Below are 15,052 nucleotides of genomic sequence, written 5' to 3' on the forward strand. Positions count from 1 at the left end.
AAAATGAGAGCAAGGTCAGTGTGATGCGGGCCTTTGGTCATATTGGCTGCATCCTATAGATCACTTCCATGATTGGCAGCTCAATACCAGTGGTGGACGAGAGTGTCTACCACTCTCTATAGTCTCCTTCATTCCTGGTCTTTTGAGTTGTCGAACCAGTCCATGATGCAACCAGCCAGTGTGCTCTCTACCTGGACAAGTTCCATAGAGTATTCATTGACATACCAAATCTCTGCAATCTTCTAAGAAAGTAGAGGTGTTGACGAGCTTTCTTCCTGGTTGCATTAATGTGCTGGACCCAGGACAAATCTCTTCAGAGATATTCAGAGGGCGGCATGGTGGCGCAGCGGTAGAGTTGCTGCTTTACAGCGCTTGTAGCGCCAGAGACCCGGGCTTGATCCCGACTATGGGTGCTGCCTGTACGGAGTTTGTACGTTCTTTCCGTGACCGCTTGGGTTTTCTCCGAGATCTTCGGTTTTCTCCTACACTCCAAAGACGTACAGGTTTGTAGGTTAATTGGTTTGGTATATATGTAAATTGTTCCTAGTGTGTGTAGGATAGTGTTAATGTGCGGGGATTGCTGGTCGGTGCGGACTCGATGGGCATTGTATCTCTACACTAAAATAAGCACACCCCAGAACTTGAATCCTTTTTACCCTCTCCACTGGTGTCCTATTGCTGAAGACTGGTTCATTGCTGAAGACTGGATCATTGACTCCCGGGTTTAATGTACAGAGCAAGATTGTTGTTCTGACACCATTCAATCTGATTTTCAATCTCCCCTCTGTACTCTGACTCATCATTACCTGTTATTGATCCACCACTGGTGGTATTGTTGGCAACAATAAAGATGACAAAAGATCCAGAATGGGATATTAAAACCATGATATTCCTGAACTTAAAAACCACTAAGAGCCCAACATACCAATGGCTTGATCCTCGTACTCCTGGGCCAGCTCCTCCATCAACTCAGACAAGTCTGTGTCATTCTCTTCTGAGGATATTTTTTTCAAGATCTTACAGGCAATCAACGATGCAGCAATACTGTCCATGCCCTACAATACAAAAGTTGTCTAGTGAATGATCAAAATGATGACATCCAATAATGCCAACGCAGGGCAATGTCCAATTACTGTGGCAGATGATGATATCGTGTCAATTAATATGGGTCAAACCTCTGGGTGGCTATTGCTCGCTCTGTCAATAAATCAGTGGCCAACATTTTACAGCAACTTCAAGAGCACTGTGACCAATCCTTGTGTGAAGGTTCGCTACCACTGCGGGGTGAGGTTCAGAATAATTTGGGAGGAAAATGGGTGTAGAAAGTAGGATTGAAAGAAAGGACAAAACTTCAAAAAGGATTTGGTGAGAGATGTAGCATCAAAACAAGAAAGGTTTTGAGAGAGAACCAGGTTATCGAAGAAGCAAGATGTTCTCCAACAAGTTTAAAGTGCATGTATATAAACACAAGAATCAACATTAAGGTTGCTGAGCTGCAAATGCAATTAACCATGTTGGCACAGTTATTGTCCTGAAGAGGAGTTTGGAAAAGACAGGCATAGGGAGAAAGTTCCATTTTGCGTAGGCGGGTCTGAGGAAAGGTCTCGACCCGAAACGTCACACATTCCTTCTCTCCAGAGATGCTGCCTGACCCGCTGAATTACTCCAGCTTTTTGTGTCGAGCTCCATTTTATCATGGTTCATCGTGACTTTTTAATCCTGGTAACCCTGGATCAATCTCAATGGCTTCCCTTACATTTCTGCAGTCTTGTACCATTGATTATTCCAAACTGCTCTCAGCATGCCACGTCTTCCTCATATCCTGCATCAATCAAGTCCACTCCTACTGCCCCATTTAGTTTAGTTTAGTTTATTATTGTCACGTGTACTGAGGTACAGTGAAAAGCTTTTTGTTACATGTTATCGATTCAAAGGAAAGACTATTACATGATTACAATCAATCAAGCCGTCCACGATGTAGAGATAAAGTATAAAGGGTACAACATTTAGTGCAAGTTAAAGTCTGATAAAGGCCGATTAAAGATATTTCAAAGATCTCCAATAAGGTAGATGGGAGGTAAGAATCACTCTTTATTTACTTATTCTGGAAGGAATCCATGCCGCTGCATTGCACTACTCCAATGAATTATCCTTGGATCAATCCACTGTTTCTCCGGCCCTACCTGAATTAATTCAAACTGCTACCACTGTCATGCTGAACAGCAATATAGCTGGAACAATCCATACTGCTACCACAGCACTACCTACATTCTTCAATCCAAGTTGCTCTGAATCGTCGACCTCTACCTGCTTCACTGCAGCTGAATGTTCTGACATTAACCCACTCATTGGTTCTACGGTACTTTTATTGTCACATGTGCCGTGTAAATGCACAGTGAAATTCCTTCAAACAGTCCAGTAGAGTTTTGCCATACCTAAGGACCACTCTAATTAGCAAATTGTACAGAAATAGTCTACTGATCCCTCGTGGAAGAGGCAATGTTTTGCACCAATCCACATTCTGGGTATTATGAGCAATGCCCATTCCAGGAAAGCCCCAGGCATCAGGGGGCCTCCAGCCATTGCATTCCTTGGACATGTGGGTCGACCTGCAAACCGATGACCTTTCCTCGCCCTTCCAGCTTTGTTCCCTGGGGGTGCCTCCCACAGCTGACCTCGAGTGATCAGTAGGCCAGAACACGGTTCCCTTTCCTCTCCTGCCGGCTGCTCTCCTTGCAGGTCACATCCGTCGTCATTGCCTGCTCCTTTCTCCTGGCCGCGAGTAAGGTTCAGCTCGGCCAGCTCCTCTTTTCAGGCGGTCCGCCGGGTTCTACGAGCAGGGGTTGGTTTGGGGGCTTCCCCTTGTAGGCTGTGGTCGACTGGGTCTCGCGTTTGGTCATGGGGGGGAGCGGCTCGGCGGCAACCCCTTGTGGACCCTGGCATCTGGGAGCTGCTGCATTCAAGAGAGAGCTAGATAGAGCTCTTAAGGATAGCGGAGTCAGGGGGTATGGGGAGAAGGCAGGAACGGAGTACTGTTTGAGAATGATCAGCCATGATCACATTGAATGGTGGTGCTGGCTCGAAGGGCCGAATGGCCTCCTCCTGCACCTATTGTCTATTGTCTATTGTCTATTGTCTATTGTCTATTGTCTGCCGACACACGCAGCACTCTGCGAGCGTCAACCCATCCCCGTATTGCAGCTTCAATCTAAGTTGCCACACAACCTGCTCCATTATAAACCTCGTGAACTAATCTCAGTAACTAAAAGCAGAGCAGACTATCCTTTTAAAAAGAGCTCGCCTGGATCACACTGCCTTTCGGAAGAAATCTGTTGTCTTCCTGTCTGGCCTTTGTATAACTTCAGACCCATCAATGTGGTTATCTTGTAACTGTGCCCTCAGTTCAAGGGCAATTAGGGATGGACAGAAAATACTTCATAACTAGTTACACCCATGTCTAGTGAAATAAATAACACTTCTGTTCTCCGAAAGGAGGCAAAGACAATTGGTGCAAAAATGGAAGAAGGGCAAGTAAAAAGAACGTGTGTGGTTGAAGACCGTGAGTCACCTTTATTACACCCTTACCTGCCTCCAGAAAATAGAAGCCATATTCTTGCGTTTCATTAATATTGCCCAAATAAAGAGGTCTCGCTCTGGTCTGTCTAGCTGTCCCTCATAGAACTCATCCTGTTGGTGGAGAATCCTTTTCACGTTCTGGGAACAAAACAATAGAGAACGACATGAGTTAACCCATTACTGCCAGCTTCACTGATATTTTCATGTTAGGCGCAGACATTGTGTGTTCCTGTGTTGTACTGTTTTATATTAATTATTGGGAGTTTTAGTTTAGTTTAGTTTGGAGATACAATGTGGACGCAGACCCTTCAGCCCACCGAGTCCGGGCCAACCAGCAATCCCCATACACTAGCACTATCCTACACACTAGGGACAGTTTTTTTAACAATTTTTACTGAAGCCAATTAACCTACAATCCTGTACGTCTTTGGAATGTGGGAGGAAACCGGGAGAAAACCCACACGGTCACTGGGAGATCGTACAAATTCCCTACAGACAGCAAACGTGGTCAGGATCGCAGCCGGGTCTCTGGTGCTGTAAAGGCAGCAACTCTACCGTGCCAACATTCTTATACCAGCATTAAAATCTCAGCAGGAGCAAGGTAAATCAATTGAACACACAGGTGGAATTAGATGGAAATTGTACCATGCAGAATTCAAGCCTAGCCAAACCAACTTCCAATTAACACGATCAGCTCCCTGTTAGTTCAAGAGGCCAATAACAGTTGTTGTTCCGGGTGTTGGACTGTAAGGTGTACTTGCACTGTTAGGCTGTGCGAGTGAGAATTTCATTTTTCTGTCACGGGACATATGACAACAAAATACTCCTGACCTCTCACTTAAAACATATGTCCTTTTGTTTTTTACTCTCCTAATATAGGTAAAGGACTCTGCACATTCACCTTATTGTTTCACCTTATGATTTTATACACCTCTATGAGATCACTCCCTAGCTTCCTGCGTTACAAGGAATAATGTACTAGCCTGTAAAACCTCTCTGTGCTTCAGCCCCTCAAGTCCAGGCAATATCCTTGTAAATCTTCTCTGCACTCTTTCCAACTTAATGACATCTCTTGTCCAACCACAGGCCCAAACACCCTCAACCAGTGTTACACACCTATTAAAGACATCTACTGCTCCCTTCCTCCAACCCACTTTAGATCATCTGACTCTGTCTGGGCTTATACTCCCTGCTTACAAACAGAAAATGAAACAGGAGGACCAGATACGGAAAATCATGCACTGCTGGTAAGAAGAAGCAAATTAAATCACTCATGACAGCTTTGAGATGGTGGATTGGTCCACATTCAAGGACCCTGTGGCCACTGCAGTATGAAGGGAATTGTGTACCAAAGAAGCCAACATGTGCCTTCTGGGCACACGCGACCCAAAGGGCAACAATGGATGACCCATGAGGTTCACTCCCAGGAGGTCCAAGTCTGTAGGGTTCAAGTCAAATGACCTTAAGCGGTACACAAAATGTATTTACAACCTTTTCAAGCCCCTCATGGATGTCAACAGCAAATTCCAAACTAAACTGTCCAGAGACTGCGGCATGAATACCTGTCGGTTGTGCCAAGGTTTACATGTTGTAGTGGACCACAAAGTGAGCTTGGGCAATATCGCTGGCAACAATGTGTTGCTCCCCAATGATTCAATGAACGCTACGCTTGCCTTGAACAGAAGTTTGGTGGATGGATGTCACCAGCCTTAGGTGAGCCTACACCAACAATGACTGTAGCAACATTCCTTGCAAGTAATGCCCTCAATTACAGGCAACATCCTGTTGAACTGCATCTGCACTCTTTTGAGTGCTACCACCCCCTTTTAAAAATGAGGTGACCAGAAATGCATACAATATTCCAACTGTGGCCTAACCAACAACTTGTATGGGATGTCCCACCTTTTAAACTAATTTCCTCTGCCTATGAAGGCAAACATGCTAAATGCCTGATTCCCTTCCCTATATACCCTTGTCGCTATTTCAGAGAGCAATAAATTTGCATTTCAAGGTTCTTCTGTACATTAAATGTAAATGGGAGGAGCCAGCGCTGCCGTCGCAGCTGCGGCTTGCCTGCAGTCCGTCTGTCTTTTGTGTTTTTTGTTGTTTTTGTCTGAATTGTAGTTTTAATATGATGTAGTGTTGTATGTTATGTTTTGGGGGGGGGAACGGGAACTGTAACTGTAACATTCTCTCTCCAGAACGGAGACGCGACCTTTGTTTCTGTGTCGTGTCTCCGTTCCCGCTGCGGCCTACCACTGGCCATGCACCTGGGACCACCTGGGGCTCTGGTTCGCAGAGCCCGCGGTCCGGACTCACCACCTGCGGCGCTGGCTGCCTGCGAATGCTGCGGGAACGGCTGCGACTCGTCTCCGGAGGCTCCGGCGCGGGCCGCGTGGACGTCGGAAGCCCGCAGGCCCCTGGATGGGGGCCGACATCGGGAGCTCCGGCAGCGGCAGAGGCAACGTGTTCGCCCGCCCCGAATCGCGGGGCTTGGGTCGGCCCGCTGCGGACCTTTCACCGTCCGGCGCGGCCTGAAATAGGCCGCGGGATTTTTTTTCACCGCCCAGCGGGGGCTTCAATATCGGGAGCCCCGACGTGGCAACTCCAACAGCCTGACCGCGGGACAAGACGGCAGGGAAGAGAAAAAGACATTCTGGCCTTCCATCACAGTGAGGAGGGACTGGAGGAGACTCACTGTGATGGATGTTTCTTTTTGTTTGGTGTTAGTTGTGATTGTATGTGTTATTGCATTTTTATTGATTAATCTTATTGGTCTTATTGTTCAACTGCGGGTAATGTTTCATTTTACTACACATTTATGTGTATGTAACAAATAAACGACTATTGACTATTGACTATTGATACCAATGGCGGGGAGGGTCAATGCTATATTCTTGCTTCTGCTTTACTGTGATTATATCATCAACTTTAAACTGAGCTTGTCATCATGAGAACTGTACTGGTCCTGGACGACATCCTCACTTCCAGTAATTTGCCAGGATTATGCAGACATTGAATCCACCAATCATGGAGGTTCCTCCAGAAGTCATGTGCAAAATACTGAAGAGGCCATCAGGTGGAACAATTGTAGATTTACAGGAGTGAGCAATTATGTGCCCTTGTTTAGCAGCAGCTTAAAGCATTCAATATATTTTACAAGACCTTCAGCTTTGCTAACTTCAAAACTGCAAAACAGACAAGGATATGATGTTCACTTCTCCAGTACCAAGGCTAAAGAAGGACTCTCACATCTGGCCATTCATGAACTGAATGTGAACTGTTACGGTGAAATGTTGCAGGAACTTATTGTATCCCGCCTAGTCTCCTTATTTCACCAATAGCCAACCGGAAGAACTGAGAGTTCGCTAAGATGCTGATTGAGATCTTGGTGCTTTCAAGACAATTTTTATCAATCGCAATGCCTTCAGATGGGGAACATGGGAGATGCAACATGAAATCAGAGAAATATGCTTTAGGTTGATATTGAGTTTAATGGATGCATTCTGCTGTCCATGACCTGGGATTGTTTGGTGAGACAAGGCTGAGGGAACTTTAATCTGTCCATAACTTATATTACAGCTGCCCAGGGAACTATAAACTTTATGCAATACTTACAAGTGATTTTCTGGAGGAGATACTTGGCTGCTCATAGAGTGGCTCCATGAATTCACCTAGCAACTCCTTCAAAAGCACAGAGATGTGGTGAAGAAGGACTTTCTTGTTGGTCTCCATTTTATCACTGCTCTGTGGATGCTTCTCACTATCCACCACTTTGCGTAGTTTCTTATACAAGGGAGTATGATGTGGAATATTGTTATAAAGTCGGACAAGCATTCCTGATGAGAGAAATTCATTCAGGTTCACTCCGTTTTCCAAGAAGAGTTCAACAAATCCATGTTTATTTCCAACAAGAGCAGCAAACATGGCTTGATGGAGGTGGGAGGACTGGAACATAATGAAATGAGAGAATTTCAGTTAATGCCAGACTATGGAGTGTTTTCCCTCCTCTGTTACCTCAACAACTCCTCATCCGCCATACTCCAGCCTCTTGTGTGTCACCAGTGCCATTGCCCTGCCATTGTCAATTGAACTATCAAATGCCTGAACTGAGCTCCAGAATTTCAGAGGGAATCTAAAAACCTCTCATCCCAAGTTTAAAACTTTCCAATCGTGTGACCAAATCTTCAGTCATTCATTCTAATATCTCTTTATGCAGCTCGGTGACCCTTTCAGGTTGAAACATCACCTATCCTTTTTCTCCATAGATGCCGATGACCCACTGAGTTAATCCAGCATAGAATCATAGCGTCATACAGCATGAAAACAGACCCTTCAGCGCTCCTGGCCCATGCCGACCAGCATGTTCCATCTACACTAGTCCCACCTGCCTGCGTTTGGCTCATATCCCCCTAAACCTATCCTATCCATGTACCTGTCTAAATGTTTTTTAAACATTGTGATATTACCTGCCTCAACTACCTCCTCCAGCAGCTCATTCCATATACCCTTTGTGTAAAAATGTTGCCCCCTCAGGTTACTATTAAATCTTCTCCCCTCACATTAAAGTTATGTCCTCTGGTCCTTGTTTCCCCATCTCTGGGCAAAAGTGTGCATTTAGTATATCTATGCCTCTCCAGATTTTGTACACCTCTATAAGATCACCTCTCATCCTCCTGCACTCAAAGGAATAAAGCCCAAGAGTCCAGGTAATGTCGGCAAATCTGTATCCTTTCCAACTTACAGATGCGGTCTTGGACGACTGGAGAGAAGTCAATGTTCCTTTGTTGAAGAAAGTAGAGAGAATCCAGGGAACTATAGGCCACTCAACCTCATCATGTCAGTGATACGGAAACTACTGGAAAAAAATCTTTGAGATAGGATTTACTCCCATTTAGAACAGAATGGGCTGATTGGGCTGATTGGGGAGAGCCAGCATGGTTTCGTACGTGGCAGGTCGTGTCTCACTCTCTTGATTGATTTTATAAGCAGGTGACAAAGGAGATTGATGAAGGTGGTGGATGTTGTATACATGGATTTTAGTAAGGCATTTGATAAGGTCCCTCATGGTAGGCTGATCCAGAAGATGAAGATGTATGTGGTTCACAATCACTTGGTCGCATGGATTTAGAACTGGCTTATTCATAGAAGACAGAGGATTGTGGCAGAAGGTTTATATTCTGACTGGAGGCCTGTGACCAGTGGAATTCTTCAGGGATCTGTGCCGGGACCTCTGCTGTTTGTGATATATATAAATGACCTATACATAATAGATGGGTTGGTGAGTAAGTATGCTGATGAAACCAACATTGGATGAGTTGCAGACAATGAGGAGGGCTGTCAGAAGATACAGCAGGATATAGACCCGCTGCAGAAATGGGTAGAGAAATGCCTTTTGGAGTTTAACCAGAGCAAGTGCAAGGTATTGCACTTTGGGAGGTTGAATGCGAGGAGAGAGTATACAGTTAATGGCCGGACTCTTAACAACATTGATGTGCAAAGAGATCTTGGAGTCCAAGTTCATAGCTTGCTAAAGGTGACAGCAGAAGTATATAGGGTGGTAAAGAGGATGTATTGTATACTTGCCTTCACTGCTATAGGATGGGTTCCATCCTAACTGTCTATACAGAGTTTTTACGTTCTCCCTGTGACCGCGTGGGTTTTCTGGGGGAGCTCACACACTCTAATGATACAGGTTTGAAGGTTAATGACACAGGTTTGTAGGTTAATTGGCTTGTGTGTGTAGGATAGTGTTAGTGAGCGGGGATTGCTGGTCGGCGCAGGCTCAGTGGGCCGAAGGGCCTGTTTCCACACAGTCTCTCAAAACTAAACTAAACTATGCTTCGACTCCTCCCCCCAAGGCAATTTTTAATCCATTTGGCTGGCTCATCTTGATTGTGCGATTATCCTTCCAGATTAGCCTACCAATGCAAATGACCTTGTCAAAGGCTTTTCTAAAGTCCACGTGGCCAACATCCACTATCCTGCCCTCATCAATCCACTTCAAAAAGCTCTATCAAATTTATTAGATACAATTTCTTGTGCACAATGTTATGCTGACCATCAGTCTATATCTGCCCAAAATTTCCCCATAATGAAGACATCTAAAATCAGAGAGCATCAATTAAAGTGAGGAGGAACAACTAACAATTCTCAACTCACCTTCCACTGTTTGTCATCGGTAAATATGTGCTGCTTGGCAATATCAAGTCTGTTCCAGGCAACAGCCAGTTGCAGCTGATGGTCCAGGTTCTCTTGCCATTGGTGCCCATGAGAAGTGGAAGCTGGAAATTGGAAATAATTTTTAAAACATGTTTTTAACCAATGCATCTCAAGAACCTGTCCTACACAAATGGAAGTCAAAGCGTGCCTGTCAATCTAATACCCTCCACTGTTGAATTTGGATTCACATTTGTTAAATGTTAAACATTAATTTTGGAATTGAGTGGCTCCTTCCTCCATGCTGGAACTACCAGAGGAGGAAAAGTGACAACAATTGGAGGTCACTTTCTATTGAACTTTACATAACACACTACCAACCTTAAAAAAACACGTATTTCTCACTCGATCTCTTTATCTGGAACAGTTACTTTCACTCTGTTATCAGACTTCTGAACAGTCCTTGAAAGTGCGCACCACCGGACTCAGGAACAGCTTCTTCCCCTCTGTGATCAGGCTTCTGAACGGTCCTTCCACAAGCTAGGGTACTGGCTGAGTCACCTCCACCCCATTGCGGACATTGGACTATGTCTCCCGAACTGATGCGTTACAATGCTAAGAACTATATTGTGCACTCTGGATGGTCCCCTTTGCTCTACTTAATGTACTTGAGTTTGAGTGGATTGTATCTATGTATGTATATCTCATCTGCTTTGATAGCATGCAAAACAAAGCTTTTCACTGTACCTTGGTACATGTGACAATAATAACCATGACCCCTTAATATCCATTGAATAGGACAAGTTTAATTTTGTGGAACTCATACTATATTTTAACTTCTGGGTTTGCAACCTAGAATTGTGGTGAAGCTAGGATAGAGAATCCCACTGTGAAATCCCCAATCTTACTGTGAGCATGAAGCATCCTCGACACAGCTGTCTCACAACCTTGTCTTGGTACAAGGCAAAGCTCACTGTGCAACTCCTATTCTCTACTTTGACGACATTATCCACATTCACAGTCTGGAATGTACCATCGCTCTCTGGCTCCGCCCAGCCATACATAAGCATAGTATTAACCTAGTGTCCAAAGTAATACAGCAGGATGCAAAATGAAGAAGGGTCTCGACCCGAAACGTCACCCATTCCTTCTCTCCTGAGATGCTGCCTGACCTGCTGAGTTACTCCAGCATTTTGTGCAAAATAATATCTATTTATTACTAAAACTCTCTGTCTGTGTGTATGTGTGTTTGTGCACACCATAACTTTGGTGCTTTGCACAGCCAAAATGATACACCATAGCGCCTCACTTTTTGCACCACGTTACTCACCATTATCCTGGGCATAATCTCTAACAACTCTCATTCAAATTGAAGCTACATTTTTAAAGCTACAGACATTTTAAAGTTAAAAAATTCACTTTCTAACCCATTTCCTGAAACTCCTCAGCGTCTGACGTCACAATGCTCCACGTTCAACTTCATTTGCTCCTCACTCGCCAAAACAAGATGGCCGCCGGCAGCACCGCCGCCCGCCCGCGTTCAGTCATTCCCTCTCTCCTCCCCTTGCCTCTCCCCTCCCCTCTCCCCTCTCCCCTCCCCCCTTTCCCCTCTCACCTCGCCCCCCTCACTTCCCCTCTCGCCTCTCCCCTCTCACCTCGCCTCTCGCCCGGCCCCGGCAGAGACTCGCACGTTGGCAGTCAGCGTTGAACGCACGGGCACTGGTAAGTGCCTTTCGCAGCCAACGGCTCCATGGAGGGGAGTGGTCATGGTGGCCGAGTGGGTGGAGGGGAGGGTTGGATTAGGGGGAGGGTGGGGGGAGAAGGGGGAGAGTGGGGGTGGGGGAAGAGTGGGAGAGTGGGGGAGGGGATCGGGGAGAGTGGGGGTGGGGGTCGGGGAGAGTTGGGGTGGGGGTCGGGGGGAGGAGGGGGTGGGAGAGGGGGTGGAGGGGGTGGGGGGAACAGTGGGGGTGGGGGGGAAGGGGGACAGGAGAGAGTGGGGGTGGGGAGGAGGAGAGAGTGGGGGTGGGGGAGGGAGGTGGGGATCAGGAGAGGGGGAGGGGGAATAGGGGTGGGGAGGGGGGAATGGGGGTAGAAGAAGGGCTGGGGGAGTGGGGGTGGGGCAGGGGAGGGACAGGTGGTGGTGGGGGAAGGGGATGGAGTGGGTCAGTGGGGGGAGGAGGGGGGGATAAGGGGGATTGAGTGGGGGGGTTGAGGGTGCTACACCAATACAGGAGAGGCTTTGAGTCCAGAGCTCACCCAGTGACGACACCTTCTCCCCTTCCCTGTTCCCCCTCTACGAGGAATGGGCCCAATGGGTCCACTTGGTCTAGTAATATAGGATAGGTAGGATAGTTCAGTTGCATGATAACAGCTGGGATGAAACTGTCCCTCAATCTGGAGCTGTGCCTTTTCACATTTCTATATCTCCTGCCTGATGGGAGAGGGGAGAAACGAGAGTGGCTGGAGTGTGACTGGTCCTTAATTATGCTGGTGGCCTTGCCAAGGCAGCGTGAGGTATAAATGGAGTCAATGGAAGGGAGATTCGTTTGTGCAATGGTCTGGGCTGCGTTCACAATTCTCTGCAATATCTTGGGGTCTTGGATGGAGCTGTTCCCAAACCAAGATGTGATGAATCCCAATAAAATGTTTTCTACAGCGCACCTTTTCTACGGCAACCTCTCAACCTGTAGAGGTTGTGAGAGCTGATGAAGACATGCTGAACTTCCGAAACCATCTAAGGAAGTAGAGGCTTTGGTGTGCTTTCTTGGCCATTGTTTTAATATGGGTGGTCCAGCTGAAGTTGTTGGTGATTCCATTCAATACAGATCTCAGAGCGAAAAGTACAACATGAATCAAATGGACCTTTCAGTGCATTACTCTTTTCACTTAACCCAGCTGAAACCCAAGTGTACCCACCTTTCAATAAGGCCTGCAGAATGGCAACATCCAGATCATCGTTCCTTGATGTGTCTGGCCGGAAAACAGTCAGAAGTTCCCGCATCCTGATGATGTCTTGGATCTGAGGAATGAGGAAGAAAGTGTAATGAACTCCAACACTTATCTGATCAGAGAGGAGGACTCAAGAGTTTGTACAGATGGTAAATGTGGGAAAGTCCAGCAGGACTCGGAATAAGAGTTTTTATGTGATGAATGATATGGTGGAACAGGACGCAATGTAGCTGCTAGATGTAAATGGAGACTTGGCTGAAAGAGAAATAACAACTGCAAAGGGAACCAACCATTGGATCTCAAAGATAGACTCAAAATGCTGGAGTAACTCAGTGGGACAGGCTGCGTCTCTGGAGAGTAGGAATGGGTGACGTTTCAGGTTGAGACCCTTCTTCAGACTGAGTAATTCTGCTGAGTTACTCCAGCATTTTGTGTCTATCCGATTTAAACCAGCATCTGCAGTTCTTCCCAACCATTGGATCTCTGTGGTTGCACTTCAGATCGTTTGCTCAGATATAGTACTGGAGTACTATGTGCAGCTCTGGGCACCAAGGTCGAGGAAAAACACGAGAACACTGGAAGGTGCAAAAGACATTCACTAGGATGTTGCCTGGGATGGAGCAGTGAGGAGAGACAGGAGGGGAGAAGCTGGGTGCAAGAGGGTTAAGAGGGCACATGTGTGAGGATTTCAATATCTCACAAGATATGGAGAGGGGTTTTACTAGGCACATGCGATGTCCCCAGATTAGCAGCCAAATTGCTCAGGATATTTGAGGAGAGGTAGATGGAGTTTCAAGGAAACTGAGAATTATAAGGAATGAGTGAAGTCAAGATTAAATCTATCTGGATCTTACTGAGTAGGGGCAGCACAGTGGCATGAGGTATCACTGCTGTCTTATAGCACCAGAGACCAGAGATCGATCATGAGTATGGGTGCTGTCTGTATGCTGCTTGCGTTCTCCCTGTGACTGCATGTCATTTTTCTGGGTGCTCCGGTTTCTACCCACATTCCAAGATGTGCAGGTTTGTAGGTTAATTGACTTTGATTAAACTGTAAATGGACCCCAGTGTGTAGGATTAGTGTTAATGCTTAGGTTGGCGTGGACTCAGTGGGCCGAAGGGCTTGATTCCGTGCTGTATCTCTAAAGTCTCCATAGTCTAAAGAATAGTGGAGCTGCCTTAAGGGTTTGAATGTCCATCTTCTTATGTTCTGTTATGCAAAGCTACTATACAAATAGAGAGAGTACTGGAATGAAACTGTGAAGTGTCCTAATAAATGGGGAAACTTACTTTCACTATCAAAAAGGCATTATCAGAGGCCACAGATTTAACATGAGGATAAATCAATGCAGGACCATTGAAAGAGGATAGGGGACTAAAGGGCCTGTCTCACTTAGGCAACTGTCAAAGTTGTAGTAGGTCGCCGAAATTTTATTTTACCCGACGACAATGACCACGACAATGCCGAGTCAGGTCGAGATTACACCGTCTTCGGAAACATTGCGAAATTCCCACGCTGTCAATGCTTCTCCAGTGTCCTAATTTTCGCTGAAATCACTGACAAGTCTGTAATTACTTGAGAGTTTTGAAATATAACATCTTGCCTGAGTTACGTGAAAACCAAGCTTCACGGTAACAAGGCGTAAACTGGATTTACTTCCAGTTTACTAATAGCTGTATTTAAAAAAAAAATTTAAAAAGTGGTTAAGTGGATTTTTGTGAAAAGTGTGTGGACATTCTTTTAAAATGTACGGGAGATGCATATCTGGTTTCTGGGTTGCATATCTGGGTTGGGAGCCCACTTTAAATGTAATGGCTGATGGCCATAAACATCACGAAATTCCCATGCTTACCTGACCGTCATACTGTCGCCTCCAATCTACCTGTCAAATGTCCTGACGGTAAATAAATTGGTTAAACACAAGCATTTTATGGTATTTTGAAATGACTTTACTTATTTTAATATAATGTGCTTCTAAATGCATCTAAGAGAACCTATCAAACCTGGGAACAGCATGCGACAGCGCCCGCAATAAGCAATGATACCTGGTGACAAGCCAACTGTCCTCACGATCATGCCCGCGACACTCCGGCGAACTGTCGGCAGCAGCCTAGTCGCCGGCAGTCGCCTTAAAATCGCCTAAGTGGGACAGGCCCTTAAGTCAACAGCTCCTTCAGGAAATTGATGTAGTCATGGCACGACATGAGCTCAACTTACAGGTGTTGGCGAAGAGTCTTGGGGTATATACTTCGATGAAACTAGTGATGCACCAGGATAGGGATGTAGCTGATAAAATATACTTTATCAAGCAAGAACATAATGATAAATGTGATGTTATTGCTAAATGTAGTATTGTGTATATGCATT

At 45.8% G+C, this 15,052-nt stretch overlaps 1 protein-coding gene across 1 annotated transcript in view; it reads right to left on the reverse strand.

The window, feature by feature from the left end:
• trpm2 (transient receptor potential cation channel, subfamily M, member 2) overlaps nucleotides 1-15,052 on the reverse strand; it is a 90,539-nt gene that overhangs the window by 50,794 nt on the left and 24,693 nt on the right. Inside the window, exons 10-14 of the mRNA XM_078403777.1 lie at nucleotides 12,652-12,754; nucleotides 9,739-9,860; nucleotides 7,195-7,524; nucleotides 3,586-3,714; nucleotides 926-1,055 (exon numbers count right to left, since the gene is read on the reverse strand). Coding sequence (XP_078259903.1) covers nucleotides 926-1,055; nucleotides 3,586-3,714; nucleotides 7,195-7,524; nucleotides 9,739-9,860; nucleotides 12,652-12,754 — 814 coding nt within the window. The remainder of the gene's footprint in view (nucleotides 1-925; nucleotides 1,056-3,585; nucleotides 3,715-7,194; nucleotides 7,525-9,738; nucleotides 9,861-12,651; nucleotides 12,755-15,052) is intronic.

Source organism: Rhinoraja longicauda, chromosome 8 (genome assembly GCF_053455715.1).
Source record: "Rhinoraja longicauda isolate Sanriku21f chromosome 8, sRhiLon1.1, whole genome shotgun sequence".
NCBI classification, from domain to species: Eukaryota; Metazoa; Chordata; class Chondrichthyes; order Rajiformes; family Arhynchobatidae; genus Rhinoraja; species Rhinoraja longicauda.